This window comes from Anas platyrhynchos, chromosome 13, assembly GCF_047663525.1.
Source record: "Anas platyrhynchos isolate ZD024472 breed Pekin duck chromosome 13, IASCAAS_PekinDuck_T2T, whole genome shotgun sequence".
Taxonomy (NCBI): domain Eukaryota; kingdom Metazoa; phylum Chordata; class Aves; order Anseriformes; family Anatidae; genus Anas; species Anas platyrhynchos.
The window spans coordinates 22,174,652-22,190,732 of NC_092599.1; the positions used below are offsets into that span (position 1 = coordinate 22,174,652).

Here is a 16,081-nt window from a genome sequence, read left to right on the forward strand (position 1 = left end):
TCCCGGCGGTGCCGCTGCTGCCTCGGGGGCTCCGGCCACGGACCCATGAGTACAGCGGGGGCGGCCCCCTGGGCCCGAGCCCCCGGAAGTACCTGTGAGGGGGCCTCGGCCCGCTCCACCCGTGCCGGCGAGGGGAGCGGCGCCCGTTACCGCAGGCTGCGGGCGGGTAAATGTGAGGGTATGGGGCCGGCCGCAGCGCCCTTGGGGCTGAAGGGAGGGAGCCCCGGGAGACTGAAGCGGGGACAGAGCCCGTCCCGAGGATACAAGGCCGGGGACAGAGCCCTTGGAGACATGGCCAGGTGGTCAAACCCACCCGTGATCCGTGGGAGGTAATGGGCTAGGCCAGTTTGTACTGGAAGCACACCAGTATGTTACTGGGAGTGGTGTTGGCCTGATACTGGACCCCACATTAGTAACTTCTCACCATCCACCTGCTGCAGGAGGGTGTTTCCACAGGTACCCATCTGGCCTCACAGAGATGAACACTTCTGTCGCATCCCAGACAGCAGCCAAGCACCTGGCGAAAGAACCTAAACTCCAAGAACTAAAAGCAGCAGGGCTTTTAAGAGGGCCTGCGCTGACTCACCCCCTCAAAACTATTTTTAATAGACAAAATGGCTTCCAGGTCCTTCTTGCAATACACCTCTTCCTGTCTTAATTACAAAAAGGAACTACAAACACTTTTTTATACCTTTGGGCTAATAGGACTTCTGCTTAAAGTAATACCAATTAAAACAGCAATGATAGCTTTGTACGACAAGGGCAAACAGTTTCAGTGATAAAATTCTTATTGAATCAGTTAAAAGCGCAAATAATATAATCTATTAATGCTTTTGGGGGGCAGAGTTAACTGCAAAGGAAATGCGTTATTGTGTAGAGTTTTGTGCGTTCAACCATGACACTTCACTGTCCTTAATCCTCTTTTGTGTTTAATTAAATACACGTACACAGCCATCTAAGATCATGACAGAAGAGATTCTACAGTAATGATGCTTAAGTGAGAATACCTATTTGTGTTCCATGGCTTGTAAAATTGCAAACAAGCTTCAACAAGAAAAGAACTACAGATTAATCAAAGGCAACATAATCAATTATTCATATACCAAAGAGTTCTATTTGTTTCAAATGCAGTGAAACCAGGTTTTGGTGCTACTTGGTACTATCAAAGCTAGGTCAGAAACTTTTTGAATTTCCTGCTAGGCAGGAAACTAAAGAGGTAGTGTGCTGGGCTGGTTATGCACAACATTTTTTTTCATTCAGTGACAACTAAATAATAAAGTGAAACTGTTAAAAGGAAAGTTTTGTTTACCTACAAAGAAAACAATACTATAGCTACAGACCTGAGTGTGCTGTAGCAAAACATGGAAAGGTGCCAACTTAAATAAAGAAACTCAAGACTTTAAATATAATGCTAGTAACTGGTATTTCAAAGCAATAAATAACACCATCACATACACATTTAGCTTTTCCACTGCTAGAGATGAGCTTTGTTGGATTCCTTTGCAGTATTGTAAGACTTTGCTAGCTTGTGTCATTTGTCCACCTGTTTGAAGGCCAGTACTGCTGTATATAAAGCTAATATTTACTCACCACTGTCACTCTTGCTGCAATGCTTGTAACTTCACATAAAAGAAAGATATGAATACGTGAAACCCAAAACAGCTTAACAATTTGATATAATTATTGAAGGGAATCAGAATTAAACATGGTAACATAAGAGCATAAAATTCTAAAATAGACATCTAAATAAAACATTAGTATCTTTACTCCATTTGAAATACACAATTTATTTGGGGGTTTTAGTTATGAAATATCTTAGACAATCCTGTTCTATTCAGAACAGCTGAATCCTGTTATCTCACAAACTAGCTGATACATGATGTTATACCTACTATGAAGGTTTGTTTTGGAGCTTTAATAAATATAGGGCAATCTGTTTTAGGAGTTAATTATATCTGGGTACAATGGTATTACCCAGGTCATTCATGATAATGGAAGAACTTGAAGGATGGACTCTCTAAAGCAGGTATACAAATTCAAATTTTTTTACAGTAACAGTGATGTTAAATGTGGGTTTTGAACCAAGTTGCAGTAGTTCTGTTAATCTCATATAATAAAATTGTCTATGTAATTTCCACCAGATGAGTTTTTGTTTGTTTTACTCATATACCATCTTTCAATAGTGATATACCTTAATTTGTGTGTGAAGAGTGAGACTTGCAATTTGGAAGACATGACCTGAAACCCTGAGTTTATATTCAGTATAAACTTCTGAAACTATAAAAAGTTTCTTCTAAAATCATGCCAGAGCATTGAAAAGATTAATTGTCTAATTTTAAAAACCCATAGTGCCTAGCACTTCCAAGCTCAGCATGTCAGTTACCTTCTTGCTATATGACAGGAGAGAGCTCAATGTTACACCTTCTCTAATCATCGTAGCATCTACTGTGCATGCTCAGTCCAGTGCTTCCCTAAATTGGTGAAGTAATTCATGGATTTAAAACCACAAAACTTTCAAATTTCAAGTATAGAAATTGCAAACAATCTAGTCTAAGGAAAACATACTTACAGAGTTTTTTGAATATTCTGTGCACTTAGCTTTGAGTTTAGATTTATTGCTGTTAGTTACCTAATATGTGAGAATGAACTCTTTGCTGTGTAAATTATCAGTAAGCACAAGTTCAGTAGCTGCATAACTCAGAATAAAGCTACACAGATATTTTATATCTGAAATATAATAATAGAATTTTAGTTCTTTTACTAAGGATAGCAAAGACCTTTCTTTGGCAGCTCTGAGGAATGCACTGAATTGAAAAGCATCTACTGAAAATAAACCGTTCTTGCAGTGCATAAGATGCCATACCTAATGTTTAGTTTTACAAATAATTAGCAAAAATATTAGAAGTCCACGATTTATTTTCTTTGTTTAAAGTATACTGGTTCTGTAGTTGTGTATATTCATTCTTCATACCAATTATCTTAAATCCTGCTAACTGTGGCTGTATATATTCAAAAGAAGCTGTCAAACTCAAATGCAAAGTTTTTCTCTATTTTGACCTAGCTCTTTTATCCCTATCTCTATTTAGATTACCTGTAAATTAGAAAATAAAAGTAACTTCACAACTCACAAATGATCTAGTGCTAATAGTATCCTTCAGGGTGTTACAAGAAGATAAGCTAATAATTATTAGTTTCTTCGTAGAAGTCTTTGGGGAGCCAGCCAAGTTTAAACAGGGTAATTAGAGTCTATAGCTATAATTTACAGAAATTACACCAACACCAAACATTAATCTCATTAATCTAATTGCAGAAACATGCCGTTCAATTATCCAGAGGTAATGTACACTGCATGTGCGGGTTTAAACCCATAGATAAATTAAGAAGGTCCCCCTGGGAATTTGATGTCCTGTCTCTGTAAGGATTTAATGGAGGTGAAGAGCATATTATAAATCAATTGTAGTATCAGAGTACTTTTCCTGTATTTTACCTAGTTCAACTAAAAATTCCATATACAAGAAAGAAAAAGAAAAGAATAAATAAATAAATAAATTACAAATCTAGTGTTAGTGAGGCTATAAAAGGAGATTTAGGAAAAGCTGTCCACCAATAGAAGTTATATACAACAAGAAATTCTCTGGGGACACTGCAGGATTTTTTTAAATGATGTTTTAAAGTTAAGTAAGATGTTTTTTTCAGGGATGGATTCACATTTATTTAATAGTCCTTCCTACTATACTGTTTATTCTATTTACAAATGAAATTCTGAAACACACATCTATGCTTTGGGGAAGGTAAAAGAATTTTCAAAAGAAAAGAAGGTATTCCAGTAGCCATTAAGTTAATATGTAGAGAAGTAGTATTTTTTTTTCTTTAGGAAACCATAATTTTAGCAGGTATATACATATATGACATTTATTTCCCTGCTTTTTTGAATTACCATAGCTCAACTGATATACTGTTTACATCAGACAAAGACCTACCCAAAGACAGTGAAAAAAAAAAAACATATGGACAGTAAGATTTCAAAGACTTTTGAACAAACATTGAGTCTAAATCACATATTTTACTGTATTCCAGTAATTCAGGAATGTATCTACTTTGTATGGATCAACTATTGATCTAATTCTTGTCAAAGTTATTGAATTGAACTACTACAAAAAAGCAACAATGTAGGAAACTACTGCCAACTAAAATTACCTTGTAACTGAAAGCATGCTTACTATTGCTTTCTCTCATAAGAGATACCAGAAAATGAACTAAAGCATATGTTTTCAATGTTCAATACATGTTCAATAAGTAGAAAATACAAACATTATAAGGGTGTATCATAGCAAAGCCAACTGTACGAAGAAATTTTCCTCATTTACTGATCAACAACATGCAAAGTTCCCATATTTACCACTTGCTTTAAAAAATATACTTCTTACTTCTTTACAGATGTACAAATTATTTTATGTATTAACATAACCCTGGGAATTTAACTGAGAAATTGTCACAAAACTGTAAGTACTGCTTAACAAATGATGTAACAATTCTAGATCACTGTACCACTATGAGTCTTAAACTCTGATATAAAATAGGCAGTAAGCATCCCAATTCACAAAGTTGCGGTGATAAATTACCATAGGAAGAGATCAGTTGAACACTGACATTAAAACTCAAAAACAATCAAAAACTCAAAAACAACTCAAAGAAAATCATACAGAAAACACCCCACTGAAGTTATAAATTCTGTCACCTTAAGAGTCTTTCTATTTTCTTGTTTCTGTGGTTTCTGGTATTTGACAAGTGTTCAGCCATGACTCCCTGGCTCATACCAAGTGGTTTCCCACCTGAGTACAAAGCAGCTGCAGATCCCTTTGATTCTGAAATTAGATTGTATGTTGTACATTAGTAACACAGACTAAAATCAGATTAATAGCCATAAAATACAGGATTTTTATAATGGATGTTCATGGTGCTTGCTCCAGAAATGACCTCTGTATTCTTTTATGAAAGCATATTCAGAAATGCAAAATATTGCCTAATTTAACCTAAAAATTTTAAATAAATAGAAATTATTTTACTTTTCAGAAATGACTCTCATGATGCAAAACACGTCTAACTTCTTTAAAAGGTTATGTACTAATTCTGAGCAACAGTATTCTTGCTGACTAATTTTAGTTGCCAGGAGATCAAAGGTAGGAGAATGGCATCATTACATTTCATTCACAGACCATGCAGAGAGAAGCACCTTCATAAAATTTAGAGATAAAACCTAATCTATACATTTGGAAAGAGACATAGTGTCATTTTCCAGTCGTGGGAAAAATACATGCCTATGATAGTAAAGGAGGAGACAATCTGGGGGAGTAGTCTGTGCTTGTGTCCTTAAAGTCAGGGATTGGTACAGGAAACCCAGCTAGTGCTTTTTTCTAACAAGTTTGTGATCCTGAGGTGATAGTCTGAAAATCTACTGGCTTTCCTTTCATGCATTTAATGTGTTTTAAATTTTAATTATTTTAATGTTATAAATAATCAAATCAGCTCTAAAAAAATTATTTCCAGTAGGTGGCAGCATCAACCTGTAGAACTGATTACAATATTTTAAAATGAGTATTCATTAGTAATATTAAATATGGAAGAACTGGAACCCCATATTTAAATGGAGTAAGTTTTCATATACACAAAACTCTCTTCCCATCTCTGTTACAGATCCTGGGAGTCAAGACTGCCTACTAAGTGCCAGACAGCATCACAGTAAAATACCAAATTTCAAATAAGGTCAATCTATTAAATTAACATCAAAGAGCTCTGATATCGATCTTTCAAACACTAAAAATTTCTGTGAAGCCTCAAGAGATCTGGTTCCAACTATTTTAGAGCATTCCTTTAGGCAGCATCCCTGGTTCAGGTGGGTCATACTGAATAGGAGTTGCCTCTGAGAAACACTTTCTCTACCTTGGAGCTCAGCTTTGGGCCCATCTTTTACCCAGACTTTGGCAATTGGTTCCCTGGTACTGAGTTTCAAAGACTTTAAACTAACTGCTCCTGTTGTCTTGCTGCAGAACTTTGTGTTCCAGGACGCAGGTCATCTTCATCCTTGCATTGCTCTTTTCAGTGCTGCAGACCACATCTAGGGAATCAAACACCAGAGTTACATTTTGTTTGCAGTCTCAGAAGGTCCTTACATTTCAAAGAACTCCAAAGATACTCTCTTTGCTCACCTTTCTTTTTCAGTTAGGGCAATCTATGCTTTTCCCTTGCTCTTGAGAACAAGATACCTCATCCCTCATTATTCTCCCAGACTGTAAGATGCAGAGTACTAATACCCCAGATGCAGAGGAGCTGCAACTCATCCAGCATCCACATTCATCTCCTTATTTTGCCATCCCCTCATGGTGATCTTAGAAGCCCTAGACCCCTCTGGTTCTCCATTGACTCTTGCCTTTTTTTTTACACACTCCACTTGTTCTTTTTCATCACTTTCTCACCTTGGCAATATTCTTCCATCTGAGAAGCAAGTGACCTTAAGAGATCTCATGTTAAAATTGACACAGCTTTGAACTACCTCGTTAGCAGAAACATTGCAGGTGCAGCAGTGGGTGTCTTAAGAAATCATCAGCAGTTCTCTTCATCAGAATCAAGCCTGTGATTACTGAATGGCTTTAGCACACATGCTGGCTTACCACTGCAACTTCTCAGACTTCACGGTGCTGATAAGAAGTGTTACTAATGATAGTGAGAAGTGACAATCTTGATGCCTTTACTAATATACATGCACACTTTATATTGAGCATTTTGTATTTTACATATCCTTTTTAATATTTTTATTGTCTGTCCATCTCATGCCACAGTTCTGTCATTCCTTCAAAAGGAGTGGCCTTTTAGAAGTACTAGAACCAATAAATAAATAAATAAACCAACTAAATCTAGACTGATACTGGTACTCTTAAACTGAAAAGCTTATTCCTCACAATGATTTGGAAAAACTTTCATTAAACTATTAGATTGAATCAGTATCTATAAAGCAAAACTGGACCATCAGCAATACAGTGTGTTGAACATGATGATGCTCAGTGGGTTGCTAAACGATAGTCAGTACACAAATGCAAGTTAGTATTTTGAGATTCACTGGCAAGTTGTTAGCTTTTTCAATGCCCTGAAATGCATCATCTAAATGTTTTGAAAGAATATGCAATTTAGTAAACACGTGATCCAAAACGAATCAAGAGACAAAAACTTATGGTGGGCTATTAACTTTTTGCTCCACCTACTCTAATTTGATTAAATAATACATAACTTTGGGGAATGTGCTGGATTATTGAGTGCAGTGACTTAATTAGTTATTACAATTTTGTGTCTAGCAAATAAAATCCAAATATATAACACTTCCACCAGAAACAAATGCAAGTCTTGGTCACGTATGTTAATATTCACTGTGCTTACTGTTGAAATCTTTTTGTTGCCTCCTTGCAAAAACAACAAAACTAAATAAAAATCAAAATGTTTTAAAGTAATTTATTTGAAATGCTTCCAGAAAAGCTAAGGCTATTATCTTAACAACTACACACACACACAAAAGTCAATACACACATTCATTCTTTCTTTCTGTATTTAAACTTTCCATACTTTTTCTCTCTTTTTAAACATTTTGCTGAACATGTTTTATGAAAATGGTTTATCATCTTTCCTACTCCTTTTCTTCTATAAATCTTTAATTTCTCTTCCCTTCACTGACATACTCATTCAGCTCTAAAAATGAAGCAGTTGAAATAAATTACAAAGCGTGAAACAGAAAAAAATGACTTTTTTTAAAAAAAAAAAAACTATAAATACAGAAATATTTTCTACAGGGTAAAAGTGACTTTTTAAAAAATAAAAATACCTTGTTTTATATTGCTTATAATCTTGCCACACTGACTTCTGTACTGTACATCAGTATATATATGTAAGATACTTGATATTTACTATTTTCTGTAAACTTACAGAATAAACATTTTTTGGCAGTAACTTAGTTTTTCTGCTTTTGTTGGTATGAATATTTTGCACAGGTACTTTGTGTAATAGCAAAGATCATTTAAATTTATTAATATATCAGTTTCGTAGCTTGACATATTATCATTTATCATGGGCATTATTTCTTATACAAAGAAATAAAATATTACACATGGATTTTTGGAAGAGTTAGAGATGTTCAACTGAGTGTTTTAGACTGCATTTTTAAGTGACTCATCTGCTTCTCATCATAATGAGTAGACTAAATCAGCCACCAGAAAAAACAGTGACATTTCCAATTACAACATGAGACTAAATGCAACAAAAATAAAATTTGACAAAAATATAGGGGATAGAATATATCCTAAAGGAACAGTAATTCCCTTTTTGTTTAAACTTTCTCTACATAATCCCATAGGGTATATAATATTGTTACTTACTTTTAAAAAAACAAAACAAAAAAACAAACAAAAAAACACAACATGTAAACAGACATTTACAGAAAGTTAAATGTTTTTAACATTAGTTTAAGTGGTGTTTAAAACCAACAGTGGAGGCCAGTGGAGTGCAAAATGCTGAAGAGAGCCTATGCACAAGCAGAAGCTTTTTTCCACTCTTACCCTATTTGGGATAATAGATACATATATATATATATATATATATGGTACTGGAAGCAAACCAGCTTATTTACAAATACCCAGTATTCTCAGCATTTCATTTAATTCAGTGCTGGCTGTGGAGGTTGTGTTGTGGTAGGATTTTTTATTTATTTGCTTTTCAGTTTACTTTTTTTTTTTTTTAGCATGATGTGCTTTGATAAGTAAACCATAGCACTACGCTGACCACTTTGACTTACCAGATTTTTATGTTCAGTTGATGAATCTTAGTAGAGTGCTTCACTTAAAAAAATCAGTCCCTAAAGAGTCACGTCTCACTCTTTTTATTTCTTATTGATTTAAAACCACAAGATCTCAGAATGGCTATTGCAAGACTGTTTTCTTTTCTGTCCCAGAAGCTATATTTTTCCTTCTTCTATGTCTTTGTGAAAACTTATGATCTCAATACCATCCTAAAACCCCATATTAAGTACATATCTTCAGCTGCCCCCTTAAAGGGCAAATAGAGTACTTAAAAATTATGAAAGATTCTTTACGTAATGTACATACAAACTGTAGTTGAGAGATTCTGTTTACAGCAGGACATTCAGAATAACTGATCAAGTACCTCTTTCATTCATCGTGTTTATGGAATATAACCACAGGGTGTGAGTTGCAGAAGATTCCAGCTTACATAAGTCAGCAGTTACAGTACTACATTTAGTCAAGTACTATACAAGAAGGGCTGCATTGACATTGTCACAAAAAATATTTGAAAAGTGCTTCTCCAAATGGTTCCATGTATGGAATGCAAATACTGTACAGGTAAGACACAGGTTTTGTTCCGTGAACTGTAAGTTTTTGTCAAACATTGGTTTCTATATGTTTTTCATTTTCACAAGAGTTTGTCTGTTCCATACGGTCACAGTCGATGCTGATCTCACTTGTGTCCATACTACAGTCTGACTCACTGTCTGATTGGTCCATTTGCTCAAGCGTGGTTTCTCCCTGGGATACTCTGCTTCCATTTGGTGACAAAATAAAATGTGCTTCTGAGTTCAGCTCTCCAGCTTTTCCTGCACACGTGACTTTTTCTTTGGCCTGCCGAATACAATTAAGCCACTGCTGTTTGTTGAAGGAGTCATTGGCTTGCAGTGAATGAGACTGGCTTTGAGATCCATGTTTGAAGCTGACTCTAAAGAAGTTTCTGACTGAAAGAAACAATATATAGCAAAATGCTGAATGCTTTGGTTGAATGGATGTTGTAATAGAATATAGTATATTGAAATAACAAGTCAGCAAAATGTTTAACTTTGAAAAGTTTGGATTTCTTGCAAATACAGTGTCAGACCAGAGAGAATAGTCTGGGTATCTCCTTGTTCTGTGGAGCAAGAGCACAGAACAACACAAGCACTTCTAATAATTTCTTATTGCTGGATTAAACAATTTTGGTTCTGCCATACATTAATCTACCTGTAAACCTTTAAGTGAACCAGTAAGATGAAGTTCCTCCCACACGTCAAAGTCTCTCCTCCTACTTCTCTGCAAAGCAGATACCTATTTCACTGAATACTGTGCCATGTCAGCTGGAGACTACCTCATCTCTTCCAATTCACTTCACAAATAAAGTGAATACACACCAAAAAAAAAAAATAATCTGAAGTTTTCACAAGATTGGTGAAATTCAAAGGACTCTTGCAATGAAACAAGTATCTCCAGAATATGCTTACTTACAACTTTTACCTCTTGACATTGAGAGTAGCTGCAGTCTTTACAATGAGCACTACATTAATTATCTGCCAGTTGAAAGACTTCGTTATGGAGTAGCACTAAGTGTCTCCATAATAAAAGAGAAGTCAAAAAGACTAAAGCTTATCTTAACCTTTCAAAACAGACTTGCTTATAACTGCATGGTTTTGCCACTACATTCTTCTTCCTTTCCCAATTCAGTACAGAAGCAGGTGTGGGGGAGAAATCCCATTATCAATATAATGGACTTTGAGAAACAATCTAAAAGAAGTAAGTTACAATATCATAAACCAGTTTAAAATAAGAATTAAGATTTTGGATGTAGATGATGTGGATTTTAGAGGAAACATAGCAATAAACATGTCTCATTAGCCCGTATCTTAAAGTTATAACGATCCCATGTGAGCAAATAAAGATGTTTTTGTACTTCTCTCATTGTTGCTAAATGCACCACGTATGGATCCACCCAGTCGCACTTCTCCATCTTGCAATTCTTCTAGCAAAAGATCCCTTATTGGAATTGGCTGTCGATACAGTTGGTAGCAGAGCTGTTCATTATGGGTGATAGCTCGAGTAATCACCATGACTTCTTGGAAGAGGAAGACGTGCAGTTTCTGTTAAAATATATATATATATATATATATATATATATATATATATATATAAATAATAAAGCATGAATATTATTATTATTATTAGAACATCATTAAACCAGGTTTATTTAATCTCTAGTATGTTATAACATTGCGTATAACTTTTTGCCATTATGCAACATGAAGGTATCTTGAAAAACTATTTATAACAAAATAGTTTTCCTTACCACTCCCTTGTTGTTCTTCAGTTCACCATGACAACATAGAACACGTGAATTATCAATCAGTGAATCCCTTTGGCCTTCTTCAAGATAAATAAGTCTTTCTTTGTAGTATTGGCATTCAGATTCACCAGTCTTTATGTTAATGTCAGCCACTATACCCTGAATTATGTTTATCTACAGAAAAACAATGAAGACGTGAACTTAAATTGTACAGTCTGACATTCAGAGCTATTTCTGCATAATTTGAATTGTAGCTGCAACAAAATAATTTTTAGTAAGTTTTTCCTGAATTTTATGCACACCAGTCTGTAAGAGAATTAATATTAGCAACAGAATTAAGCAGACTACAATGTGTAAATAGTAATTTCTGTTTCTTCACATATGATTTATGAAATACATCGTTTCAAAGATAAATAGCGTTCTACTGAAACAGAGTACCACAAAGCTATATAACATGAATGAGATAACACAAGAAATATCCCTATTATATTTTATTAAACAATTACCCATTACAAATACCACAAGATCTTAAAATATTTCAAATGCTTTCTTACCAGACATAATGTAGAAAAACAAACCTTAGAAATAAGCAGAAAAATTCTGAGCTATTTACAAGTGGTTTTTTGTTTGTTTTTGTTTGTTTTGTTTTGTTTTGTTTTCGGGGGCTGCTTAAAAGAATACTCAAGGGGGGAATAATACACTTCATAAATTACATGGAAACATGAGTATCCAAGCTTTGAATTTACACTGCAGGCTTTAAATTTACACTGCAGTTTGGGGAAGTAATAGCAAACCAACAGTGGTTAGGTACATGCGTTTCAAAATACACATTTCCAAAAAAAAAAAAAAAAGCAAGGCTGTCATTTCTCAGCAGAAATACAAAAATCTACAAAATATGCAAGTCTAGATAAATAATAAATGTTGTCCTCAAAATATTCATGGACTTTACTTGTCTTTAAACACTATTCAAAAAAATGATGATATTCATTTATTCATTAATTTAGAAGTGCATTTCAAACAAATCAGCTAAACTCATTTACTCCCAAATGGATGTTTGCATGTGTGTACTTGTTTATATATTACAAGATTATATCTATTTATGGGAAAGGACAGAAAACTCAGAAACCATTCAAAGTATCTGAATCAGGTCCATTTCCTTTAATAAGAAGTTTTAAAGCTTTGGATTTAGTACTCTGGTTCTACTTCAGTCAATACAACCCTATTCAGAATTTTAAAATAAAAATGATAACTAATAGATGATAACTAATCTAGATTCAAAGGTTATGTAAGCACTCGAGCCAGGGAGTTAACTCATCAAAATCACCTTAAACCTAGAAGAAATCTCTACATTACCCAACTTAGATTAGAATGGAAATCAACATTGAAAGAAATAAATATAAAATGGACAAGAATCATATGAGCTGTGGACACAACATGCCAATCCATACCACCACTACCCTCTTGTTTTTTTTTGTATTACTTGTCTACTGAAACAGGATTTAACTGGGGAGGGGAACTAGAGGTTTCCTATACTACTTGCAGCTGTTCTTGTTTTAACATTTCCATAGCTTTTAGAGTATACCATAATTAATGTGAATAAAGTGCTATACATCTAAAAAATCATAATTAAAAAAATCCAGCAACTCACAGCTTCTTCAAGGTGCTGTTGATCTGGATGATCATTTGGTGTGTGTCTCAAAATCTCTCTGAGCAGTAATGGGTATTTAACCAAACGGCTTCTTGGGATGTCAAGGAAATGCCAAAGGTCCAGCTTGCGACTAAAAGGAGACTCTAAGCAGCGCTGCAGGAAATCTTGCACTCTGTGATCTTGTTTCTTGTGATCCAGTAAGGCTTTGGCTGCTACTTGATTGCTGCAGTAGCTATCATAGGAGTTTAGGCATGGGAGCTGAGGGAAGGAATAAATTATTCAGCAACTGAAAAGATACCATTTGCTATATAGAAATTTCCAAGGGATTCAGAATGTCAAAACTGATACTGAGAGTCTCAGTATCTGGAGGTTTATCCACAGTTTATTGATGATAATGCTTCCAACATATATAGGGTTTCCAGTGATCCTCTGATGGCCTTGATCATCATCTAAATTATTCAGAAGGTCTAGCTAATCCCTCAGTTCCTAGAGATCCTCTACATTATTCCGAAACATTAAGCGTATCTGTGACTGAATGATTGAGAACTACTTATTACAGACAGTAGTAGAACACAGAAGTCTGATTTTAACTACTAATTGTAACAAAAGCTTAGAAATGAGTACCCCCAAACCTGGTCTGTTTTAGATAAACAATAAAGTGATCTGATACAGATCTTGCTGTTTGACTGGAACATATTATGAAAGCATCTCTATGCAATTGGATTTACTTGCTAAGAGTATGTTTCTTCCATCTCCCTGCAAGACATTTTGTGATTAAAACACAATTAACATGGGCTTGTAAACATAGCAGTGATCTGTACAACTCCTAAGAAAAACAGGAATTGTATAGGGCAAAGAGCAATATAGTGTTTATTCCTACTAACTTACAAAAGATTTATTTGTTAAAGGAATAGCTAATTGAGTATCTGGTATCTGACTGAGATAACCTTGTAATCTTTGTTCTGTCATACTTCTCTATAGTGCCCTCAAAAAACTTGACCACACTAAGATGGCAGAACTGTGCCTTAAATGTGAGAAAAGAAAAAAAAAACTAGCTTAATGTTGGTTAAAACAATATAGCCATTTACATATACATATTTTATATTGTATAATGGTATACTGTGTAATACATAATGTATTTGCATGCAATTAGATGTAAAATCTTCTACAAAGGAATATAATCTCAGATATTTTGGACTGAGAGAAGTTCACTGGTGTTCAAACATAACAAAAATAAAATTAAATTATGCAAAGAAAACGAGAGATCATATTTGATACTTAAATGTTTTCCATTAACTATTGTAGTGATCATGTTGCTCATATTTACAAAACACCAGTATTTCACAGAGCTTTTAAACATCTATTATTAACTAATCCCACAAAAATTTTCAGCCTCTTTTCCTGCTAAATTTGAGTAATAATATCTTAAACAAGAGCTCTTTATTCATATTATGAGCAATTGTATCAGCAAAACTAAAAAAAACTGGTTTTCCGTGTCTCTATTATGTAGTGAAGGACAAACCTACCAACTTTTTCTTCTGTCTGCCTTATTTTAACAAACTTCTAGGAAATTAATATTTTTGACAGCACTAATGACTATCTATCGCCTTGACTGGAACAGAAAGATATTCAAAAATGACTGTATGGAGCCTTTACACGATGTGACTGTTCAAACTTCATTTCCCTTGAAAATGAGGGTACACATCAGGGCAGATTCTTAAGTGATCTACATCAGATAAATAGAGTCTGACTCTTGATGTTTATTTGAAGAATGTTAAGTAGTGCTCATAACCTGAATAGCAAGAGCTTTTAAAATCACATCCTAGCCTAAATCTTTCAAAGAAAATCCCCCAAAAGAGAAAATGTTTCATTATCTCTCTAAACAGTTGCCTTTACCTTTCAAAAATACTTTGAGAACATATTCTTGAAATGCTATTTTAGATATGGAAATTGTAAATACTACTGTAAATTTTAAATGAATAATAGTTGATACTATGTTGCAGGTCCAAACTAAGTCCCAAGATAGATTTTAAATCTGTCCTACCCAATCCACAAGGATATGGCCAACGTGTTCTGTTGATCCATCGGATTTCCTGACTTCTTGAAGCCGCCTAAGAAGATCTGTTCATGATTAAAAATAGAAGAGAAATATCACTTCATGAGCCAGATAACTATAAAGCTACTTGTAATAACACAGAAAAGATTGAGTTTTACCTTCATGTAGAGGAATTAGAGAGTCCAGTGTTCCAAAAATTTGGTTCAGCTCTTGCTCTGTCATTATAGAAAGCTTAAGCATTGGATCATGATAAGCCTGAAGATAAAAAAGGAGAGCTCTGTAATTAATATATGACTGGCAGCTATAAAATTAGTGATAGCATTTAAAGCTCCCCATAAGTAAAAATAGACCTACTGCTGAGCATATTTTAAAGTTTCAGAAGCATATCTTAAGCTAGCCATGTAACATTTTTTGAATAATTAAAGCACCGCATTTAAGTTTTTCAGAAAGAACGGGGAAACAGAAGTATGTTTTTTCCCCCTTACCATTTCAGCATTGTAAAAAGCAGGGATTATTTTAAAAGAGACAAACAACTGAATGCTGCTGTTTTGCCTCATACCCCTAAGCTTGCCTCCTCAGTCCTCACCCCCCACACCCTTTTCTTTTAAAGCAAACCTTTTTGGCTAACTTCAGATCTTCTATCAAGTCTTCCTCTCCCTGTGTGAGTTCAAAGATAGCCTATAAAAAGACACAAATATAAACTATCTTTATTTAATCTTTACTCAACTTTCAAAACTGATATTATATTCTGAACAGCTGTCTTGATACCACATAGCAGAATCTCTGCTAAATCTAGTTGCAGAAAGAAAATAAGCCTTAATTCCATAGCTACATAATCACATGCAGAATCTTTAAAAATAGCTGTATCAGATTGCTCATAAAAAGCTTATCTGAAATAGCCACAGAAGTAATTTTTTTTTTTTAAACGGATGTGCGTCTAGATGGTGGGAGGCTACCTTCAGCATATTATGACTCAATTATATCTTTAGTTTAAAAAATACCGTTTATGCAACTGGTGGCATAGGACCTTGTTGTGTTTCGTATAATACATCAGTAGTAAAGGTTCTGGGTAGGTCGAAAGATACATCTTTAAAACATTTCTTTGGTTGTGAGCACTTTTATTTTGATAGCGGTTCATTATTTTGTTATGAATGCTGAGCTATACTTAACTGTCTGCTGTTACATACTTCTCTCAAAGCAGAGGTAAGACTCTGCTGGCAGATTAAAAATAACCACAC

General features: G+C 34.6%; 1 protein-coding gene and 1 long non-coding RNA gene across 14 annotated transcripts in view; one reads left to right on the forward strand and one right to left on the reverse strand.

Annotated features, from left to right (window-relative positions):
- The first annotated feature begins 64 nt into the window (after nt 1–64).
- Nucleotides 65–2,131, forward strand: LOC113845077 (uncharacterized). The gene is made up of 2 exons (XR_005269068.2): nt 65–329; nt 441–2,131. It is a non-coding gene; the product is annotated as an uncharacterized lncRNA (long non-coding RNA).
- The window catches only part of ARHGEF3 (Rho guanine nucleotide exchange factor 3), a 132,037-nt gene continuing 117,614 nt past the window's right edge, over nt 1,659–16,081 (reverse strand). For 10 of the 13 annotated variants that reach the window (XM_027467582.3, XM_072044345.1, XM_027467583.3 and 7 more), the window contains 7 exons: nt 15,459–15,521; nt 15,002–15,098; nt 14,832–14,908; nt 12,788–13,045; nt 11,143–11,313; nt 10,750–10,936; nt 7,487–9,784 (listed from right to left, as the gene is read on the reverse strand). In XM_027467582.3, the coding sequence (XP_027323383.1) occupies nt 9,438–9,784; nt 10,750–10,936; nt 11,143–11,313; nt 12,788–13,045; nt 14,832–14,908; nt 15,002–15,098; nt 15,459–15,521 (1,200 nt within the window). In that variant the 3' untranslated portion in view covers nt 7,487–9,437. Of the gene's footprint in view, nt 6,116–7,486; nt 9,785–10,749; nt 10,937–11,142; nt 11,314–12,787; nt 13,046–14,831; nt 14,909–15,001; nt 15,099–15,458; nt 15,522–16,081 lie in introns of those variants that run through there. The other 3 variants (XR_005269067.2, XR_005269066.2, XM_072044351.1) reach the window with 3 other exon arrangements.